Source organism: Dendrobates tinctorius, unplaced genomic scaffold, assembly GCF_039654945.1.
Source record: "Dendrobates tinctorius isolate UK_male_01 unplaced genomic scaffold, ASM3965494v1 ptg000108l, whole genome shotgun sequence".
NCBI lineage: Eukaryota > Metazoa > Chordata > Amphibia > Anura > Dendrobatidae > Dendrobates > Dendrobates tinctorius.
The window spans coordinates 6,398,169-6,417,500 of record NW_027361776.1 but is presented as its reverse complement, the minus strand read 5'-3'; the positions used below and the strand labels follow the sequence as shown (position 1 = coordinate 6,417,500).

The 19,332-nt window shown below is 41.5% G+C and overlaps 1 protein-coding gene across 3 annotated transcripts in view; it reads left to right on the top strand.

The window, feature by feature from the left end:
• TENM2 (teneurin transmembrane protein 2) overlaps positions 1-19,332 on the top strand; it is a 6,300,157-nt gene that overhangs the window by 4,937,514 nt on the left and 1,343,311 nt on the right. For all 3 annotated transcript variants that reach the window (XM_073589482.1, XM_073589484.1, XM_073589485.1), the window contains one exon: positions 18,009-18,110. In XM_073589482.1, the coding sequence (XP_073445583.1) occupies positions 18,009-18,110 (102 nt within the window). The remainder of the gene's footprint in view (positions 1-18,008; positions 18,111-19,332) is intronic.

Genomic DNA, 19,332 nt, shown 5'->3' with positions numbered 1-19,332 from the left:
TCTTGAAAATGGCGGGCGCATGCGCAGTGCGCCCGCCGGGAATCTGCTGGCTCCGGCTGGCAGATTCCATTCATTATTTTGATCACTATGATAAACGATCATAGCGATCAAAATAATAAAAATAGTACATAACCCCCCCGTTTATCACCCCCTTATATAGGCACACATAATGAAATAAAAAAAATATTTTTTTTTCAGTTTTCCATAAGGGTTAGGGTTAGGGTTAGGCTAGGGTTAGGGTTAGGCTAGGGTTAGGGTTAGGGTTAGGCTAGGGTTAGGGTTAGGCTAGGGTTAGGGTTAGGCTAGGGTTAGGGTTAGGCTAGGGTTAGGGTTAGGCTAGGGTTAGGGTTAGGCTAGGGTTAGGCTAGGGTTATGGTTAGGCTAGGGTTATGGTTAGGCTAGGGTTAGGCTAGGGTTAGGGTTAGGCTAGGGTTAGGGTTAGGCTAGGGTTAGGGTTAGGCTAGGGTTAGGTTTAGGCTAGGGTTAGGCTAGGGTTAGGGCTAGGCTAGGGTTAGGGTTGGGCTAGGGTTAAGGGTTAGGGTTGGGCTAGGGTTAGGGTTGGGCTAGGGTTAAGGGTTAGGGTTGGGCTAGGGTTAAGGGTTAGGGTTGGGCTAGGGTTAGGGCTAGGGTTGGGCTAGGGTTGGGCTAGGGTTAGGGTTAGGGCGAACTAGGATTAGGGTTAGAATTAGGATTAGGGATTAGGGTTGGGATTAGGGTTAGGGGTGTGTTGGGGTTAGGGTTGGAGCAAGAATTGAGGGGTTTCCACTATTTACCAACTTTGGGGGTCTAAAAATTGGGGTCTAAAAAATCACTTTTGTGGAAATAAAACAGACTTTTTATTTTCACGGCTCTGCGTTTATAAACTTCTGTGACGCGCTTGGGGGTTCAAAGTGCTCACCACACATCTAGATAAGTTCCTTAATGGGTCTAGTTTCCAAAATGGAGTCACTTGTGGGGGGTTTCCACTGTTTAGGCCCATCAGGGGCTCTGCAAACGCAACATGATGCCCGCAGACCATTCCATCAAAGTCTGCATTCCAAAATGGCACTCCTTCCCTTCCAAGCTCTCCCATGCACCCAAACAGTGGTTCCTCCCCACATATCAGCGTACTCAGGACAAATCGCATAATAACTGTGGGGGTATGATTTCTCCTGTTACCCTTGTAAAAATAAAAATTTGGGGGCGAAAAGATCATTTTTGTGGAAAAAAAAATGGATTTCTTATTTTCACGGCTCTACGTTATAAACTTCTGTGAAGCACTTGAAGGTTCAAAGTGCTCACCACACATCTAGATAAGTTCCTTAATGGGTCTAGTTTCCAAAATGGGGTCACTTGTTGGAGTTTTCCACTGTTTAGGCACATTAAGGGCTCTCCGAATGCAACATGGCATCCGATCTTAATTCCAGCCAATTCTGCGTTGAAAAAGTCAAACATTGCTTTCGTTCCTGTGAAGCACTTAAAGGGTTAATAAACTTCTTGAATGTGGTTTTGAGCACCTTGAGGGGTCTAGTTTTTAGAATTGTGCCACTTTTGGGTATTTTCTGTCATGTACACCCCTCAAAATGACTTTAAATATAAATATAAAAAAAATGGCTTTGTAAATTTTGTTGTAAAAATGAGAAATCGCTGGTCAACTTTTAACCCTTATAACTTCCTAACAAAAAAAAATTTTGCTTCCAAAATTGTGCTGATGTAAAGTAGACATGTGGGAAATGTTATTTATTAAGAAATTTATCTGACACATCTCTCTGATTTAAGGACATAAAAATTTAAAGTTTTAAAATTGCAAAATTTTAAAATTTTTTGCCATATTTCTGTTTTTTTCATAAATAAACACAAGACTTATCGAATAAATTTTACCACTAACATGAAGTACAATATGTCACGAAAAAACAATCTCAGAATCAGCAGGATCCATTAAAGCGTTCCAGAGTTATAACCTCATAAAGGGACAGTGGTCAGAATTGTAAAAATTGGCCTGGTCATTAAGCTGCAAACTGGCTCTGTCGCTAAGGGGTTAATCAATCTGTCACCCTGACTTCTGCTCTTTCTATACGCAAAAATTGTATTTTTTTTAAATTCCTCTACTTGTGGACACCCCTTGTTCAGAATCGGCCGATGGTTCATTATGCCTTTGGATATTTGTGGACTTTCCTCACAGAAATTACTCACAAATGTAATTCTACTCGTGTTATCCCATTTTTTTCCCTTCAAACAAATCTCTCCTTTCCACCTTATCCAGTCTCCTTTTCTGTTTAGCCAATATACTTTTGGGGTACCCCCTCTGTACAAATTTTTTACTCATGTTGTCGATTGTCTCTGTTAGTTTTTCCTCTTTGCTAACTATTCTCTTGGCACGTAAATATTGGCTATATGGAATCGCATCCAGCATTTTTTGTGGGTGATGACTAGAATAATTGAGGAGGTTGTTTCGATCGGTCTTCTTACAAAAATTTTTTATTTTTTTTGTCTTTTTGTTTTTTTTATTTCATTAACTCGGTTGTTTGGACACTGCTGAATAGGTTTTGCACCAATTGTATAATCTTGGTAGTGCTGCCCTTTTTTATATATATATATATATATATATATATATATATATATATATATAAATATATACTGTATATTTATATATACTGTATATATATATATATATACTGTGTATATATAGTATATACATATATATATAGTATATATACTGTATATATATTCAGGGAATTGCATTGAGGAAACCACAACTGAGAAGTCAGAGGTATCCCGTCTAATAGCCAGGAAGCCTTCTTAAAAAAGCAATGACAGTAATTGGACAGATATCAAGAGAAAGAAACAGCATTTCATTCAGTTCAGAGGCTCCTACACATATGCCTATTATCAGATTTTTTTTTTCCTATCAAAGGCAAAAGGAAAAAGCTGAAAGCCTGTGCACTCTGTAATCAGCAATAAGAGAGGGCGCCGCAGACATATGTCAACCTGAGATCACACTAAATACACCTTTGGATATAGAAAAACTACCTTCTTGTGCTTTCAAGCAAAGGAGCAGAGAATTTGCTAAGGAAAAATATCACCATGTGCAAATAATATGACATGGCTTGAAAACAAATTTCAAGATTTTTTTTACCTTTATTATAAATGGCTTTGAGGCATCATCAGGCAGAGTATATATTAATGCCTTGTAACGAAATGCCTTATAACTAGAGATGGGCAAAATTCAAATTTGTCAGATTTTCTTTTGAAATTCAATTTGTAGAGAAGTTAATCTTTGCAAATTGAATGTCCCTAATTATTCTTTGTCGTTTCTTCAGACCTCAGGACATAATAAGGGTAATATGTAAAATGAATACTTCTACGTACCTTATCGGTCACCTCTCTTGTTCCTTCGCTCCTCGCTGTCACTTGTCCAGTCATCATCACAGCTTCTTATCACCTCATGAGAAATTAACTCTGCACAAGAGTAAGTATGGTCACTACATGAAGTGACCCAGAGATGCAACACTTGTGTCGGACTGGACAGGTATGTTAACTTTTTTTTTTTTTTTTACTTTTGTTAGCCTTTTCAGCAAAATTGCAGCCCATGGCCACCATGTTGATAAATCTTTCCAGTAGCGAATTCCAAAAAATCTGCATTTTGGCAAATGTGGACTATTGTAATATTCGAGTAGAATGAAATTCTACTCCAATATATTTGCTCATCTTTACTTGCAATCTATTTTATTCTGTTAGCATTATCTAATAAATGCTATCCTTGCTAGGGTACCAGTCAAAAGTTTGGGCACACCTGTTCATTCAGTGGTTTTCCTTATTTCTACTTGAATATGTGCATAGTACATTCAGATTAGAGGCAGAAATACCACATAGCAATATACAGTATATAGCAACAGCAAGTAAACAAAAATGTGTGAAACAAACCAGACTCAAAACAAGCTTCATCCCTCTCCTTCTTGGTCATATTGCCCTTCCACAGTCTGGTGTTGTGTTTTGAGTCATTGTCCTGCTGTAACATTGTTGGCAGCGGATTATTCAGGATATCCTCCAACCATGTGACAACAGAGCTTATTTATTCAGGAACAAACAGGAACAAATTTGATAAGCTTAATAGATCGAAAATAAATAATTTGTGTGTCTCTATCTGTGCAGCATTTACAACAAGCTGCTTCTCTCATACACAGACACAGGGAAACAGGAAATACAGTCACATGCTATCCCTGTGTGAATCTCAGGGAGTTTTTTTTCTAACTTTATAAACAGCATACAAATCAACAACTAAACACTCATAGACAGGAATGGAGTTGTTGCACCAAACATATTCCAACAAACACAAATCATGATCTCAATGAGCAAACCAGATGGGATATCATGTCATTGTAGAATGATGTGGTAAATGCCAGGTAAGTGTGCCTTGAATTTGAAATAACTCACCAATAGTGTGACCAGCAAAAAAACTCACATCATCACACATCCTCTATAATGCAATAAACAAAACTCTCAAACTTTTCGACATCTCACATAGACGTGGATGGTGGGTGTAAAAAATTTTGAACTTTGACTTATTAAACACATTTTCATTTCTATAATGTCCAGTCTTGGTGTTGGTTGGCCCAGACAAGTCTCTTCCTCTTGGAGCAAAGAAAATACCCTTGAAATACATAGTAGTTGATTCATGCTGTGCCAGTGCACATTAGACCCCAGAATTGTAAACAGTAGGACGACTCAAAAAACTGAGAGAAAAAAGAGGACCCTGAGTCCAGAGCTACAAACAAAGTGAAAAACTTTATTGAGGCAACAATAGGGAAAGGACAATAGATGAAGGAGTTAAAAATGTATAGTACACAAACAAGTGTTAAGAGATAGCCAGACACAAACAAAAATCCTGTGCAGCAATAACAAATTACTACAATGGGTGAATAGAGTAGCTGGCATTGTACACTAAACACAGGGCAAGACACATGTTCAAAGAGTAAAAAAGAGTCACTCTAATACATGATAACAGTCATAATGAGAGGAGTGTTATAACACTCCCAGTAATACAAAGAGATCAATCAAAGAGAGACAATATTGCACATTTGCCCAGTTGAGAGATTATAGAGGTCAAAACATACCCATTAGACAGTCTCAGGAAAGTGCTGGCATCCAGGAGAAACCCCAATGCGCATTTCACGGTAAAACCGCTTCCTCAGGGGGCGTGGCTTAACAGATTACACTGCCCAGTCAAATACCTGGTTGTCCAAGGTCACATGGGTGTAGGGAGCCAACCGCAGCCAAATTGGCTGCATCTGCGCTGTGGAACAGAGGCCATACCTCCACCCCCACTGATCCAGCAGAAAGTGACACTGCAGTGGGGACGGCTGGTACCTAGCACATCTCCCAACAACAGGGCACGCCTGAGTGAAGCAGGGAAGGGGGGGAAGGGAGGGAGTCACAGACCAGAGCACTAGGTAAAAGGCAAGGAGAAATACTCCTTGAATAAAAATGCGGGGACAATGGGAGGAAGGAATCTTGCTGATAGTAAATAATAATTGAAACTAATTCACAAACAGCTAGATCAGACATACCATTAGGAGAAAAAGGGGGAGACAACCAATATACTAATATGACATATCAGAGGCAATGCATTATAAATCATACATCATATATGTAATCTAGCTGATGTTGCATATATATATAACTACAAACTTCAAGGAACACTTACACCCCACATGTACAATATGTATAAATGCATCCATGAAAAAATATATAAACAAAATAACAAAAAATATTTTAAATAGTTATATTTCAAGTATGATACAGCCAAAGGATAAATGTATCTCTGGAAGTTCCATCTTCTTCTTGGCTGCTGTGCAAAACCTCGATATTTCTCCAGAAAAGGATTCCGTGACAGCTGGACAATGAGGAAACAAAACTCCAAATAGCAAAGTTCACAGGTAAATGATTAAGGGCAAGAAAAATAGAAAGAAAACATTAAAATCATATAATATGTACAATAAAAACAAGGAATGGATATAAAAAGGTGGAATTTTTTTGGGGGAAAAAATGCAGAGAAGCAGGAAAAAAGGCCAAAAAGAATCTCATAAGAAAGACGCAAAGCCCAGGGGTCATAGTACCAAGGATGGTTATCCATCTACTCTCATTCTGGGCAAGGAGGCGTCTGATGTCGCCACCCCTGATCCCAGTCTGAATGTGCTGGATACCTCTCACCATGAAAGTTTTTGGATTACAGTCATGATGGGATTTATAGTGTCTCGGAATCGTTTTTAATTGGGATATATCCTGTACATCTGCCGCCGCCATAATGTCACGGACATGTTCTCTAATTTGCACCTTTAACTGGCGAGATGTCAAGCCAATATATATTTTTGGACATCCACAGGTGGTATAGTAAACCACCTGGGTAGTATTACATGTAATATACTGGCGAATAGAGAAAATGCGTGTTCCGTCCGCTGACTGAAAAGAGGATGTCCGCAGGACATTCCTACAGGCGATACAGTGTCCACAGGGAAAACACCCCTGTGGCGGTCCACGAGAATCAAAGAAGTTCTTTCTTTGGGGAACATAGTGGGAATGTGCTAGTATGTCCCCCAGATTGTGACTCCTCCGATATGTCATCACTGGGCGCCTTGACACAGATCCTTTCAAACTGGGTTCAGATTGTAGAATATCCCATTGTTTCTCGAGACATTGTCTCATCGTGTCCCACTCACCATTGAAAGTTGAAACAAATCTTACTGTGTCACATGATTCTTTTTTCTTTGATGAAGGTTTTAGAAGAGTAGACCGTGCTGATTTTTTCCGCTCTGTTATAACCCCTTTTTATACTCCGATGGCTGTAACCCCTTACGAGGAATCTTTCTTTAAGATCCTCAGCCTGCCGTTCAAAACTAATATCAGAAGAGCAGATGCGCCGCATGCGCAGAAATTGTCCAATTGGGATGGCCCTTATTGTGGAATAAGGATGACAAGACCGTGCATGTAGCAGTGAATTAACGGAGGTGGGCTTCCTATAGACATCTGTCTGCAAGTGTAAGTGGGAGTCCACAACAATTTTGATGTCAAGGAAGTCCACCTCCGCTTGGCTGCAATTATAAGTAATTTTGATGTTGAACCTATTCGAATTCAACTCATCCATGAAACATTGGAGTTGATGTTGTGACTCCTCCAAGAGGATGAACACATCATCTATATAGCGAAGCCAGCACTGCACATTGTCCGCGGCCTGAGCGCCCTCCCCCCAAAAAAATCTCCCTCTCCCAGAAGCCCAGGAATAGACCCGCGAAAGAAGGCGCACAGGCCGCGCCCATGGCAGTGCCGCATCGCTGAAGATAAAATGTTTCTTTAAAAATAAAAAAATTATGGGTCAGAATATACTCCAACAGCTCCAAAATCAAATCACACAAAGGGCAATCCCAATTGCTGCCCCTCAAGAAAAAACGACAGGCTTCGAGACCATCATGGTGACGTATGCACGTGTATAGAGACTCTATATCGGCTGTAACAAGTAGCATATCTGGTTCAAGAAACATCCCATCAATCCTAACCAGGACGTCCATCGTGTCACGGGCAAAGGAGGGCAGTGCTTCTACCAAAGGTTTGAGGTAATAATCAATAAATTTGCAAACTGGTTCACACAGCCCTCCAATCCCCGACACGATTGGGCGTCCTGGTGGATCTAAGGGATTTTTATGAATGTTGGGTAAGAAGTAGATGGTGGGGATTTTCGGAAATTTTGTCAGTAACCCATCATAAACTTTTTTAGGGATAATGCCCTTATCCAACGCCACAGAGAGGATTTCTGCCAGGTCAGCTGAGAAGTCTTTCACAGGATTATGATCTAGTCTAGAATAGGTTCTCCCATCCCTCACCTGTCTAAAGGCCTCCTTTTCATACATGGCACTGGGCCATATTACTATGTTCCCCCCCTTGTCCGCTGATTTAATCACTATGTCTTGATAAGACCGTAATTCATTCAAAGCTATACGTTGTTTAGCAGTCAAGTTGTCAGATCTCCGCCTAGTGGAGATCTTTTTAAAATCTTCGACAACTAACCTAGTGAATATATCCACTGATGGACAAAGGGACAAGGGGGGGAACCTAGTGAAGCGGGCAAGACAGATGAAGTCTCTTCCTCTTGTTTGCAGTCCTCAGTATTGGCTTCTTTCCATCAATTAAACCATAAAGGCCTGCTCCTTGCAATCTCCTTTGCACAGTTAATGTTAAGGTTAGTGATGAGCGAATTTGTTCAGAAAACAATCGCCAAACATAAATTTGGCACGAATATGGCACATTGGGATTCATCATCGGAAACACAAGCAAAATTTTTTAAAATCGGTAACATTCGGTAAAAGTGTGGGAAAATAGTTGCGTTGCCACAAAAATATTTCAGCACTTTAGCAACGATAATTATTAGCGTTTGGCGTGTGTTTGATTAGGAGAGGGGGTTTGCAGGGGGTGAAAATACCTGCTGTATTCCACCTTTACATTTAGTGCTGTCGTGATATGAACCTGTCTGCGGACCTAATGCGCATTAAAAAAAGGTCTAATTTTTTCTGTTGCTGAATGTGATACAGCCCACCATATCCCACATTCTCATTTTGTGGCGGTGATATGAAGCTGTCTGAAGACCTCCAGCACATTTAAATATTTATTTTTTTCTGTTGATAAATGTGATACAAAACATTTCGGTCCATGCAAAAGACCTTCATCAGTTGCGTACTGAGGGTTATGATACATATACAATGGCCAACCACAGGATAGGTGAATGCCAAGAGGCTATATTGTAGTCATGTATATTTAGGTAACAGGAGGGTAGATGCAGCCTTGGGTATAGCTGCTGACACGGTTTATAGCTGCTGACACGTGTTTTTGGCTCCCATTGAGCTGAATGGCGTTCGGTTATGTTCGGCGAATATTCGACAAGTTTATCGGTGAATATTACAAATTCGGCGAATGTAATCCGAACTAAACTTTGAAATATTCGCTCATCTCTAGTTAAAATATGTCTGCTGCTTGGGGTGCTGTCAATTTGCAAGGGCAGTCCTCAGGAGTGCTAGTTTCATCATAATGATTGGTTTTCATGACTGAACTTTCATATTCTAATTTAAGGACAAATTTTTCTCTTTACTTAGTTGAGTGATTTTTACTATATTCTGGCTATAAAAAGTTGTGGTTTAAGGCTAAGTACTGTATGGAACTGTGCACCATCAATGCCTCTACAAAACCCACCAGATGGTCACAAACACTTTCTGAAGATTGGCGATTCCAAAAATGAAGTTGACAAGACTTACATGTTCTGTGGAAGCCATTTTAGGTGACTAGCTGATGAATTTCCTTGAAGAAATGTCAAGAATAGTTGTCTTCAGAGTAAAAGTGCATTACTTTGAAGAATCTAAGGTTCAACACACAATCAGCTTGTTTCAAATCCGTTTCTTTACTCTGTTTCCATATGAGTCTCTATGTGGTTTTGCTGCCTCTAGTTTCAATATACAATATGTGTATTTCAATAAGAATAAGGAAAACCATTCTATGAACAGGTGTGACCAGTACTATAGGTTTAGCAAGATTATAAAAATTTACCACCCAGTTTAGTCATACCTTCCAACTTGTATTCTGCTTGTTTCACTGTGTACTTCCTTCATTTAGCAGTTTTTTTTAATTTGTATTAGCTTGAATCAAATACATAAGCTAAACTCTAGGCATTACACTATCTACCCCTAAACACAAAACACCAATCTAAGCATTATACCATTATTTCTACACATCCATCAACTTAAGTGGAACCTGTCATGCCATTTCAAGCATCTAAACTGTCCCCAGTGCCTTGTAATGTTGTCCAAAAAGCAATTTATATAGTTATATGGTACTTGCTCTTTTAGTCATGGGGTGTACTTCATTTTCTGTTCAGTCACAGGCATCGCCGCACAATCAAGTTGATTGATTTCCCTGGTTGTGCTGATGTCACTGGAATCTTGTGCTTTGAACTGCACTTGCGCAATGTCGAGCGGGCAACCGCACTTGCACAGTGTCGAGTGGGGAGCCATGCGCCACGGCGCATGCTCAGTTCCTCGACTGAAACTGCACAAGCGCAGCCGGCTCCAAGCCGCACTTTGCACAAGTGTGGCTTCCCACACGAACACTGCACAAGCGTGGATCCAAGCACTATACTGAGCAAGAGAGATATTTCTGTGATGTCGGTGCAGCCATGGAGATTTATTATTATTATTATACATTTATATAGCGCCATTTATTCCATGGCGCTTTACATGTGAAAAGGGGAAATATAGACAAGTATGATAAACATGTGTAAGACAAGGGACACACAAGTACATAAGGAGAGGGGACTCTGCCCGCGAGGGCTCACAGTCTACAGGGATGGGATACAGTAGGAGAGGGTAGAGCAGGTCATGCGGTGGTTCAGTAGACTGAGGATCTTTGCAGGCTTTAGGCTTGTCGGAACAGGTGGGTCTTCAGGTTCTTCTTGAAGGTTTCCATTGATGGTGAGAGTCTGATGTGTTGCGGCAGAGAGTTCCAGAGTATGGGGGAAGCATGGGAGAAGTCTTGTATGCGGTTGTGGGAAGAAGAGATAAGGGGGAATAGAGAAGGAAATCTTGAGATGATTGAATGTTGCGTACAGGTAGGTACCTAGGGACCATGTCACAGATGTATGGAGAAGACAGGTTGTGAATGACGTTCCATGTCATGGTTAGGGTTTTGAATTGGAGCCTCTGGGCAATAGGAAGCCAGTAAAGGGCCTGGCATAGGGAGGAGGCTGGTGAATAGCGGGGAGACAGGTAGATTAGTCGGGCAACAGAGTGTAGGATGGACTGGAGTGGTGCCAGAGTGCTAGAGGGGAGGCCAGAGAGTAGGAGGTTGCAGTAGTCGAGGCGGGAGATAAGAGCATGCACTAGTGTTTTTGTGGTTTCGTGGTTGAAGAATGAGCGGATCCGGGAAATATTTTTGAGTTTGAGGCGGCAGGAGGAGGCGAGGGATTGGATATGTGGTTCGAAAGAGAGCGCTGAGTCGAGGATCACCCCAAGGCACCGAGCGTGCGGGACTGAGGAAAGAGAGCAGCCATTGACATTGATGGATAAGTCTGGTGGAGGGGTAGAGTGAGATGGGGGAAAGATGATGAATTCTGTTTTGTCCATGTTCAGTTTGAGAAAGCGAGCAGAGAAGAAGGCTGAGATAGCAGACAGACATTGTGGGATTTCAGTCAGTAAGGAGGCGAGGTTGGGTCCAGATAGGTAGATCTGCGTGCCATCGGCATAGAGGTGATACTGCAAACCGTGAGATTCTATGAGCTGTCCCAAGCCGAAGGTGTAGATGGAGAATAGTAGGGGTCCTAGGACAGAGCCTGGAGGAACACCGACAGACAGGGGACGAGGTGAGGAGGTGGTGTGTGAGAGGGAGACACTAAATGTTCGGTCTGTTAGGTATTATGAGATCCAGGATAGGGCAAAGTCTGTGATGCCAAGAGATGAGAGAGTCTGTAGCAGGAGGGAATGGTCTACGGTGTCGAAGGCAGAGGACAGGTCCAGGAGAAGGAGGACAGAGTAGTGTTGCTTGCTCTTGGCGGTTAATAAGTCGGTAGTGACTTTAGTTAGGGCAGTTTCAGTTGAGTGATGAGGTCGGAAGCCAGATTGTAACCGGTCAAAGAGGGAACAGGAGGAGAGGTGGGAGGACAGTTCAAGATATACATCCTGTTCCAGTAGTTTTGAGGCATAAGGGAGAAGAGATATCGAGCGATAGTTAGACACAGAGGATGGGTCAAGGGAGGGCTTTTTGAGGATGGGTGTGATTGAGGCATGTTTGAAGGATGAGGGAAAGACACCACTTGTAAGTGAAAGGTTGAAGAGGTGTGTTAGAGATGGGATGAAGACTGTGGCCAAGTTAGGGATGAGGTGAGACGGGAGTGGGTTGAGGGCACAAGTGGTGAGGTGTGATCTTGACAGAAGGGTGGAGAGCTGATCTTCTGTCATGGTGGAGAAGCTGGCTTTTTCAGAACAGGGCTGAGCTGCTAAGAGGGGCATTGGGGGCTGCGGGCAAAAGTTGAGGCTGATCATGTCAATCTTCAGCTTAAAGAAGGTGGCAAAGTCTTCAGCAGAAATGAGAGGAGGGGAGGAGGTGCTGTGGGACGGAGTAGAGAATTGAATGTGTTGAAGACCTGTTTAGGGTTGTGAGACAGGGAGGATATGAGAGATGCAAAGTAAGTTTGTTTTGCGGCAGAGAGCATGGACTTAAAGCTGGCAAGGGACTGCTTGTATGCGCTGAAGTGCTCAGTAGAATGAGTTCTCTTCCATCTCCGCTCAGCGGCCCTGGAAACCCGTCTCAGTTCTTTGGTCAGGCTGGTCAGCCAGGGCTGCCTGTTGATTGCTCGAGTTTTGCTCTGCGTGAGGGGGGCAGCCGAATCAAGTGTTGCTGTTATTGTGGTGTTATAAAAAGTGGCAGCAGCATCTGTGTCATGAAGGGAAGCTATGTCTGTAAGAGGGAGAAGGGACTCATAAAGTTATTGTAAATTGAGGTGTTTGAGATTCCTGTGAGGGTGCGCGAGTTTATGGAGCGGGGGTTGTGAAGTAGGAGAGGAGAGGGAGGAGAATGTCAGTAGGTTGTGGTCAAATAGGTGGAGGGATGAGTTATTGAGATTAGTGAGGGAACAGAGACAGGTGAAGATAAGGTCCAGTGTGTGACCATCTTTGTGAGTGGCTGCAGAGGACCATTGAGTGAGGCCAAGGGAAGCCGTGAGCGATAGAAATTTGAGGCAGCCGGGGTGGAAGTGTCAATGGGGATGTTGAAGTCTCCCATGATGATGGTGGGGATGTCAGCAGAAAGGAAATGGAGTATCCAAGTGGTGAAGTGGTCAAAAAAGGTGGAGATGGCTAGTTCTGGGGGGCGGTAGATGACAGCCAGTTGGAGATTGGAGGGGGAATAGATGCAGACGGAGTGAACCTCGAACAAGGGAAGAGTAGCGGAGGGTGGCAGAAGAATTGATGTAAAGGAGAGGGTATCATACAGGAGCAAGACAACTCCTCCACCACATTTGTTGCTGGGGCGAGGGGTGTGAGAGAGATGGAATCCACCATAGGAGAGTGCAGCTGGAGAGGCTGTGTCAGAGGGAGTGAGCCAGGTTTCAGTGATGGCATCGAAGGAGAGTTTGTTGGTGATAAAGAGGTCATGGATAATGATAGCTTGTTGCAGACAGAGCGTGCGTTCCATAGGGCTCCAGGTAAGGGGGTTGGGGGAATGGGGGCTGGATGAATGGGTATGAGGTTATCATGGTTGTGAAGACATATAGAGGATCGTGGCAGGGTGACAGAAGTGAGTGTAGGGATGTGTTGAGGAGGGCCAGGATTTGGGGATACATCGCCAGCAATGAGGAGTAGTAGACAGAGCATTAGAAGGTGGGAGCAGGATAGGACATGATGTGGCCGTGTGTCTGGAGAAAAAGGATTGTATATGGAGGAACAGTTGTGACAAAGAAGTGAGATGGCTGGGAAGGATGGAGGGAGAAATGACAAGTTCCTTACTGGGTGGAGGGATTGCAGGAGTTAGGGAGAAATAGAGTAGTATGGGGGTGATAGTAAAAAGAAGGTGAAACATTGTTGTGGTGTTATAGTCCGTTACCTTACAGTCAATTCCAGTCCAATTCTAGTCTAATTCAGAGTATTGTACTTAGAAATCTGTAGTTTGAAATATGGATTTTGAAATAGATGGAGCCGACTACGTCTGGAGCAGACCCATGGTGCTGAATATATGTGCAGCTAAAGACAATCAGGTGTGAGTGAAAGTGGGGTGTGACTGCCCAGGCCAAATGCACAGAGTTAAGCAGAGGTCATAAAATGGGGAAGGGGTTATACAATCAACTTGATTGGACATTGACACCCGTGACTGAAATAAAAAATAAGCACATTGCTATGACTAAATGAGCATTTACCATATATTTGCCTTAATATTCGTGGATATTACCCACGCTGCTGCATAAAGGATTGTCCAGGCATATTGAAGATACGAATGGTGGTTTTTATTCTCAAACGCATTTCAAAGTCACTAGAACTTCTTCTTCAGGAGTTGGTATCTTCCCCTGAAGAAGAAGTCCTTTATGCAGCAGTGTGGGTAATATCCACAAATCTTCCCATTTGAGAAGGAGGAAATAGTTTGTGACAATGGTGAAGTACCTAGCCAATTGTACCAGCGTCCTCCGTGATTACTCTGTTCAGTACAGCTTTTGGGTATCCAAGCTGGACAAATATCATGGCCTGTCCCTTTACATCTTGGAGGTTCCGGGCTGCCCAGCCGCTAGCATTTTGTCAGAGCGTGTTTTTAGTGCCTCCGGGGGCATAATAATTGATAAGCATATCCACCTGTCAACTGAAAATGCTGACAGTTTGGCTCATATCAAAATGAACATGCCTGGATTGGCCCAGACTTCTCAACCCCACTGGATGACAGCAGTGGATCATAAAGCCAATTCAAATGTAGGATCATCAGGCGGCCCTCACTCTAAATTTTTAAAGGGTCATCACAAGACCTTCGCCTTTAATTTTTCCAGGGTGTGTATGAGGCTGTCCTTCATAATTTATTTTTCCCTTAATAATTAAGACCTTCACTTGAAAACCGCATTCTGTGTTTTCTAGTGTTATGTTTGTCTAACATCTAAATTTGTTTGGGGATCTGAAACATTTAAGTGTGACAAACATGCAAAAGATCAGGAAATCAGGAAGGGTGCACACTTTTTCACGCAACTGTATGTATACCACCCATGGTTAAATATTTTTCAGCCCTTGAACTTAGTGCATAGGCTTTACCAGTCTACTAGTACCACTTCTTAAAAATTGGAAACAAACGTTTTTCTGAGGCCACCCTCTACGTGTCTTCTAAGGTGTATTGCAGTCCCTCCTTCAAATTTTTGGCAGCCCTTGCACTTAGTGCATAGGCTTTATGAGTGTAGGAGTCCCACTACCTAACAATTTTAACAAAATGTGTATGATGCCCTCCTCTATGTTTAATACAAGGTCTATCGCAGTACCTTTTCCTTCTAAATTATGTCAGTCTTTGCATTATCCACATAGACTTTGTGAGTTTCAGAGTCTATCCTTCATAAATTAAACAGGGTCTGTCTGACCATGTCACACACACAACATGTCCAGACAGATAAGGTCGTAAAATATTAAAATTACATTTACCGGTTACTACTGGTGGGTGCAGTTTCATTTCCCTCTATGCTATGTCATCTACTGTAGTTAGAGGCGACAGGGAAATATGGTGAGAGATGGCCCGGCTACTAAGGGGTGAAGAAGGCATTTTTTTTCTCTTTTTAATTTTGCCTTATATATACAAGTCATTATACAAGAAAGAATGTTTCCTAACATTTTTTTTTATGTAAAATCCATTTTATCTTCAATTTTGTATGTTTATCGGTCAACAACCTGGGAGTCAGAGATGCATCCAGGTGTCTTCCACTTGGTGTTCCCATTCCATTTGAGCGCTGTTTCCATCCACTTCAGTGATTTCCCTGTCCTCTTGTTAGGGTGCTCCATAAAAATGCTTGAGTTTCCCATTGACTTCCAGCATACTCGTTACTTAGATTGAACCCATCTATCGCGCTCAATTCCAGTACTGAGCACAAGAGCATTTTAGTGCTCGATCATCACTAGTAATTTGTACACTTTTTTCCTAAATCAGCAGTGCATGGAAATATAAGGAACTTTGTAATATAGGTTATTATTTAAGATGTTTTTCCCCCTCTTATCAATTTTGTTTTCCCATGCGATGATCATTCACTTTCAAAAATAGCTCAAATCTGTCCAAAGTTCTTTCTTCACTATGGAGACAAAGTCAGTGTACACAAGAAGAAGCTGCTAAGATTTTTAATGACTAGAACATGAGCAGGGAAAACTGCTAAAAATGCAGAAATAAGGCTGGTTTCACACTTGCGTTTTTTTTCGCGGTATTTTAGCGCTAAATAGCGCATACGTTTTTTTTTCTTATACTTTGCATGGGATGCGCTTATGTGCGCATACACATGCGTTTGTACGCGTTTTTCCGCGCATGCGTTTTTTTGCGGTATGCGCTCGGGCGCACAAAATGCAACCTGTTGCATTTTTTGGTGCATCCGACTTGCCTCAAAAAAACGCATGCGCGCGCAATGCGTTTTTTTACAGCAAGACACCCATTATAGTCTATGGGTGCGCATATGTGCGCATTGGCATGCTTATGTATGCGTTTTTTTGCACATGCGTTTTTTTTTTGTTAACCATGGAATTTAGGGGTTTGGGTTAGAGTCAGGGTTAGTTAAGGGGGTTTAGGGTTAGGGTTAGGGTCAGGGTCAGGGTTAGGGTTAGGTTTAGGGTCAGGGTTAGTTAGGGTTTAGGGTTTGGGTTAGGGTTAAGTATGGTGTGGTTAAGGGTTAGGGTCAGGGTTAGGGTTAGGGTTAGGGTCAGGGTTAGGGTTAGGTTTAGGGTCAGGGTTAGGGTTAGGGTTAGTTAGGGTTTAGGGTTTGGGTTAGGGTTAAGTATGGTTTGGTTAAGGGTTAGGGTCAGGGTTAGGGTTAGGGTTAGGGTCAGGGTTAGGGTTAGGGTTAGGGTTAGGTTTAGGGTCAGGGTTAGGGTCAGGGTTAGGGTTAGTTAGGGTTTAGGGTTTGGGTTAGGGTTAAGTATGGTTTGGTTAAGGGTTAGGGTCAGGGTTAGGGTTAGGGTTAGGTTTAGGGTCAGGGTTAGGGTTAGTTAGGGTTTAGGGTTTGGGTTAGGGTTAAGTATGGTTTGGTTAAGGGTTAGGGTCAGGGTTAGGGTTAGGGTCAGGGTTAGGGTTAGGGTTAGGGTCAGGGTTAGGGTTAGTAAAGTCATGGTTTGGGTTAGTGTGAGGGGCCACCTAATGTTTGGAAAAAACGCAAACGCGGTAAAAACGCACTAAAAACGCATACAAACGCATAAAAACGCTGCGTTTTTTTCATGCATGCTCATAAAAATGCTTGAAAAAACCGCAGCAGTTGTATGCTTTTGTATGCGTTTTTTCAATGCGTTTTTTTGCGGGAAAAACGCGCTGCAAAATAAAGCAAGTGTGAAACCAGCCTAAGTTTATTCCTACTGCACCAACATAAAACAGCTTATCATGTAAAGTTACCAGAAGGTGCAGCTACATGTTAAAAAGGTACTTACAATAATAAGAATGGGGAAAGCAAACCAAGCCGTCAGGAAAAATCAATCAAATAGTAATATTAAACCTGAGGCTACAAAAATATTTTTTGAAATTGCAAGTTTATTTTTTTAATCAAATCGAAGGCTTAGGGGTGATCTTATTACAATGTATAAATATATGCGGGGACAATACAAAGACCTTTCTAATGATCGTTTTACTCTTTGTGACGGGGACAAGGGGGCATCCTCTACGTCTGGAGGACATATGATGCTGTAATGAGTGATTCCCTACTAAAATTTAAGAAGGGACTGGATGCCTTTCTTGAAAAGTATAATATTACAGGGTATATACACTAGTTTCCTTAATATTGCGTTGATCCAGGGAGCTAGTCTGATTGCCGTATGTGGAATCGGGAAGGAATTTTTTTCCCCAATGTGAAGCTTACTGTTTGCCACATGGGTTTTTTTTGCCTTCCTCTGGATCAACATGTTAGGGCAAGTTAGGATAGGATATGGGCTGAACTAGATGGACTTAAAGTCTTCCTTCAACCTTAATTACTATGTTACTATGTTAATGCAGCTAGGCTCTTTTCCAATTTTTTTAATTCCTTCTAGAATCAGTGTAGTTAGGTTATTGATTGGCAAGGCCTATTTCTAACTTATATAACCAGTCTATGTTTTCAAACAGGAAAGATACTGTATATATCTTTGTACCGTGTTAGTCAGTAGATAGAAAAATATTTAGAATTGATTGTCCTCAAAGGTATCAACCACTGAGGACTCTCAATTCTAAATGTTTTCAAACATACATTTAATTTTCATTTTTTGTTTCAACCCATATAAATAGAAAACCTAGTAACCTTACCAATCTTCATATGTTTTTCTTTTAAGATTCTGTTCAGGATTGCCCCAGAAATTGTGATGGAAATGGTGAATGTGTTTCAGGAGTCTGCCATTGCTTTCCAGGATTCCATGGAGCAGACTGCGCAAAAGGTACCGTTACATTATAAATGGATATTTTTCTTTTTATCAAAGTTTCTAGATTTACAAGTTTACATATCAGTTATCTTCCTTTTATGAAACAATATGTTCTCCAATTCAAAGGGAATCTGTCACCAGGTTTTTGCTACCACATCTGAGAGCAGCATAATGTAAAGGCAGAGACCCTGGTTTCAGCAATATATCACTTAAGGCTGCATGTTGCATTTTTTTAATGAAATCACTGATTTATCTTCTGCAGATCTATCAGTTCTCTGAATGCTGAGCTTTGCAATTTCCTGCTCTCACCACTGATTGGCAGCTTTCTGTCTTTACACCCTGCATAGGTAGAGAGTATCAGTCTGCCCTCGAGTAGAGGAGGAGGTGTTGGTTAAGTGGGATATGATCCTAAAGTATCATAGAAAAAATGTATTCTTCGTACTCTCAAGGGTTTGATTAAGGTTGTGATTTATCATGTGGAATGAACACAAAAAAATTGTAGTATTAGGTGAGGTGCCAAGACATGAAGCAATAATGTCTTGATTTTGATTGTTGCTTCACGTCCTGACACCTCACCTAATGATTGTCCTCATAGAGCAGATAGCATAGCAACTGACATGGGACACCGAAAGCATCAGAATTTGAGAAAGATGGGATTAGTAAGGTGACTATTTCTACTTTTATCATTTAACTTTTAAAAAAATTATGGCCAACCAACCTCTTTACCATTAGATTGCAGATGACCACTATTACTGACCTTTGCTGTCATAAAATAATTTAAATAATTCACTAAGCTTTCTTTTATATTCTACAATTTATGTACAATCTTTGGTTAAATTGTTCAAGATCATTTTATTGTCCAAGTTTTATTTTGAAGTACTTAACTGAATTCTATTTATTGCAAGTCTACAAATCTAATTACATCTACGCACGCATGGTAATGGACAGCTCTTCATCTATGAGTCATGGCAGCATTCAACCAACCCTTTACAAGAAAGTATTGAACCATATCATGTCCCCATGCTTAGCATCTTCACAGCTATCCTATTATTTTATAATAGATGTGACTGAACCATTTTAACCCCTTCACCCCCAAGGGTGGTTTGCACGTTCATGACCGAGACAATTTTTACAATTCTGACCACTGTCAGTTTATGAGGTTATAACTCTGGAACGCTTCAACGGATCTAGGCGATTCTGAGGTTGTTTTCTCGTGACATATTGTACTTCACTTTAG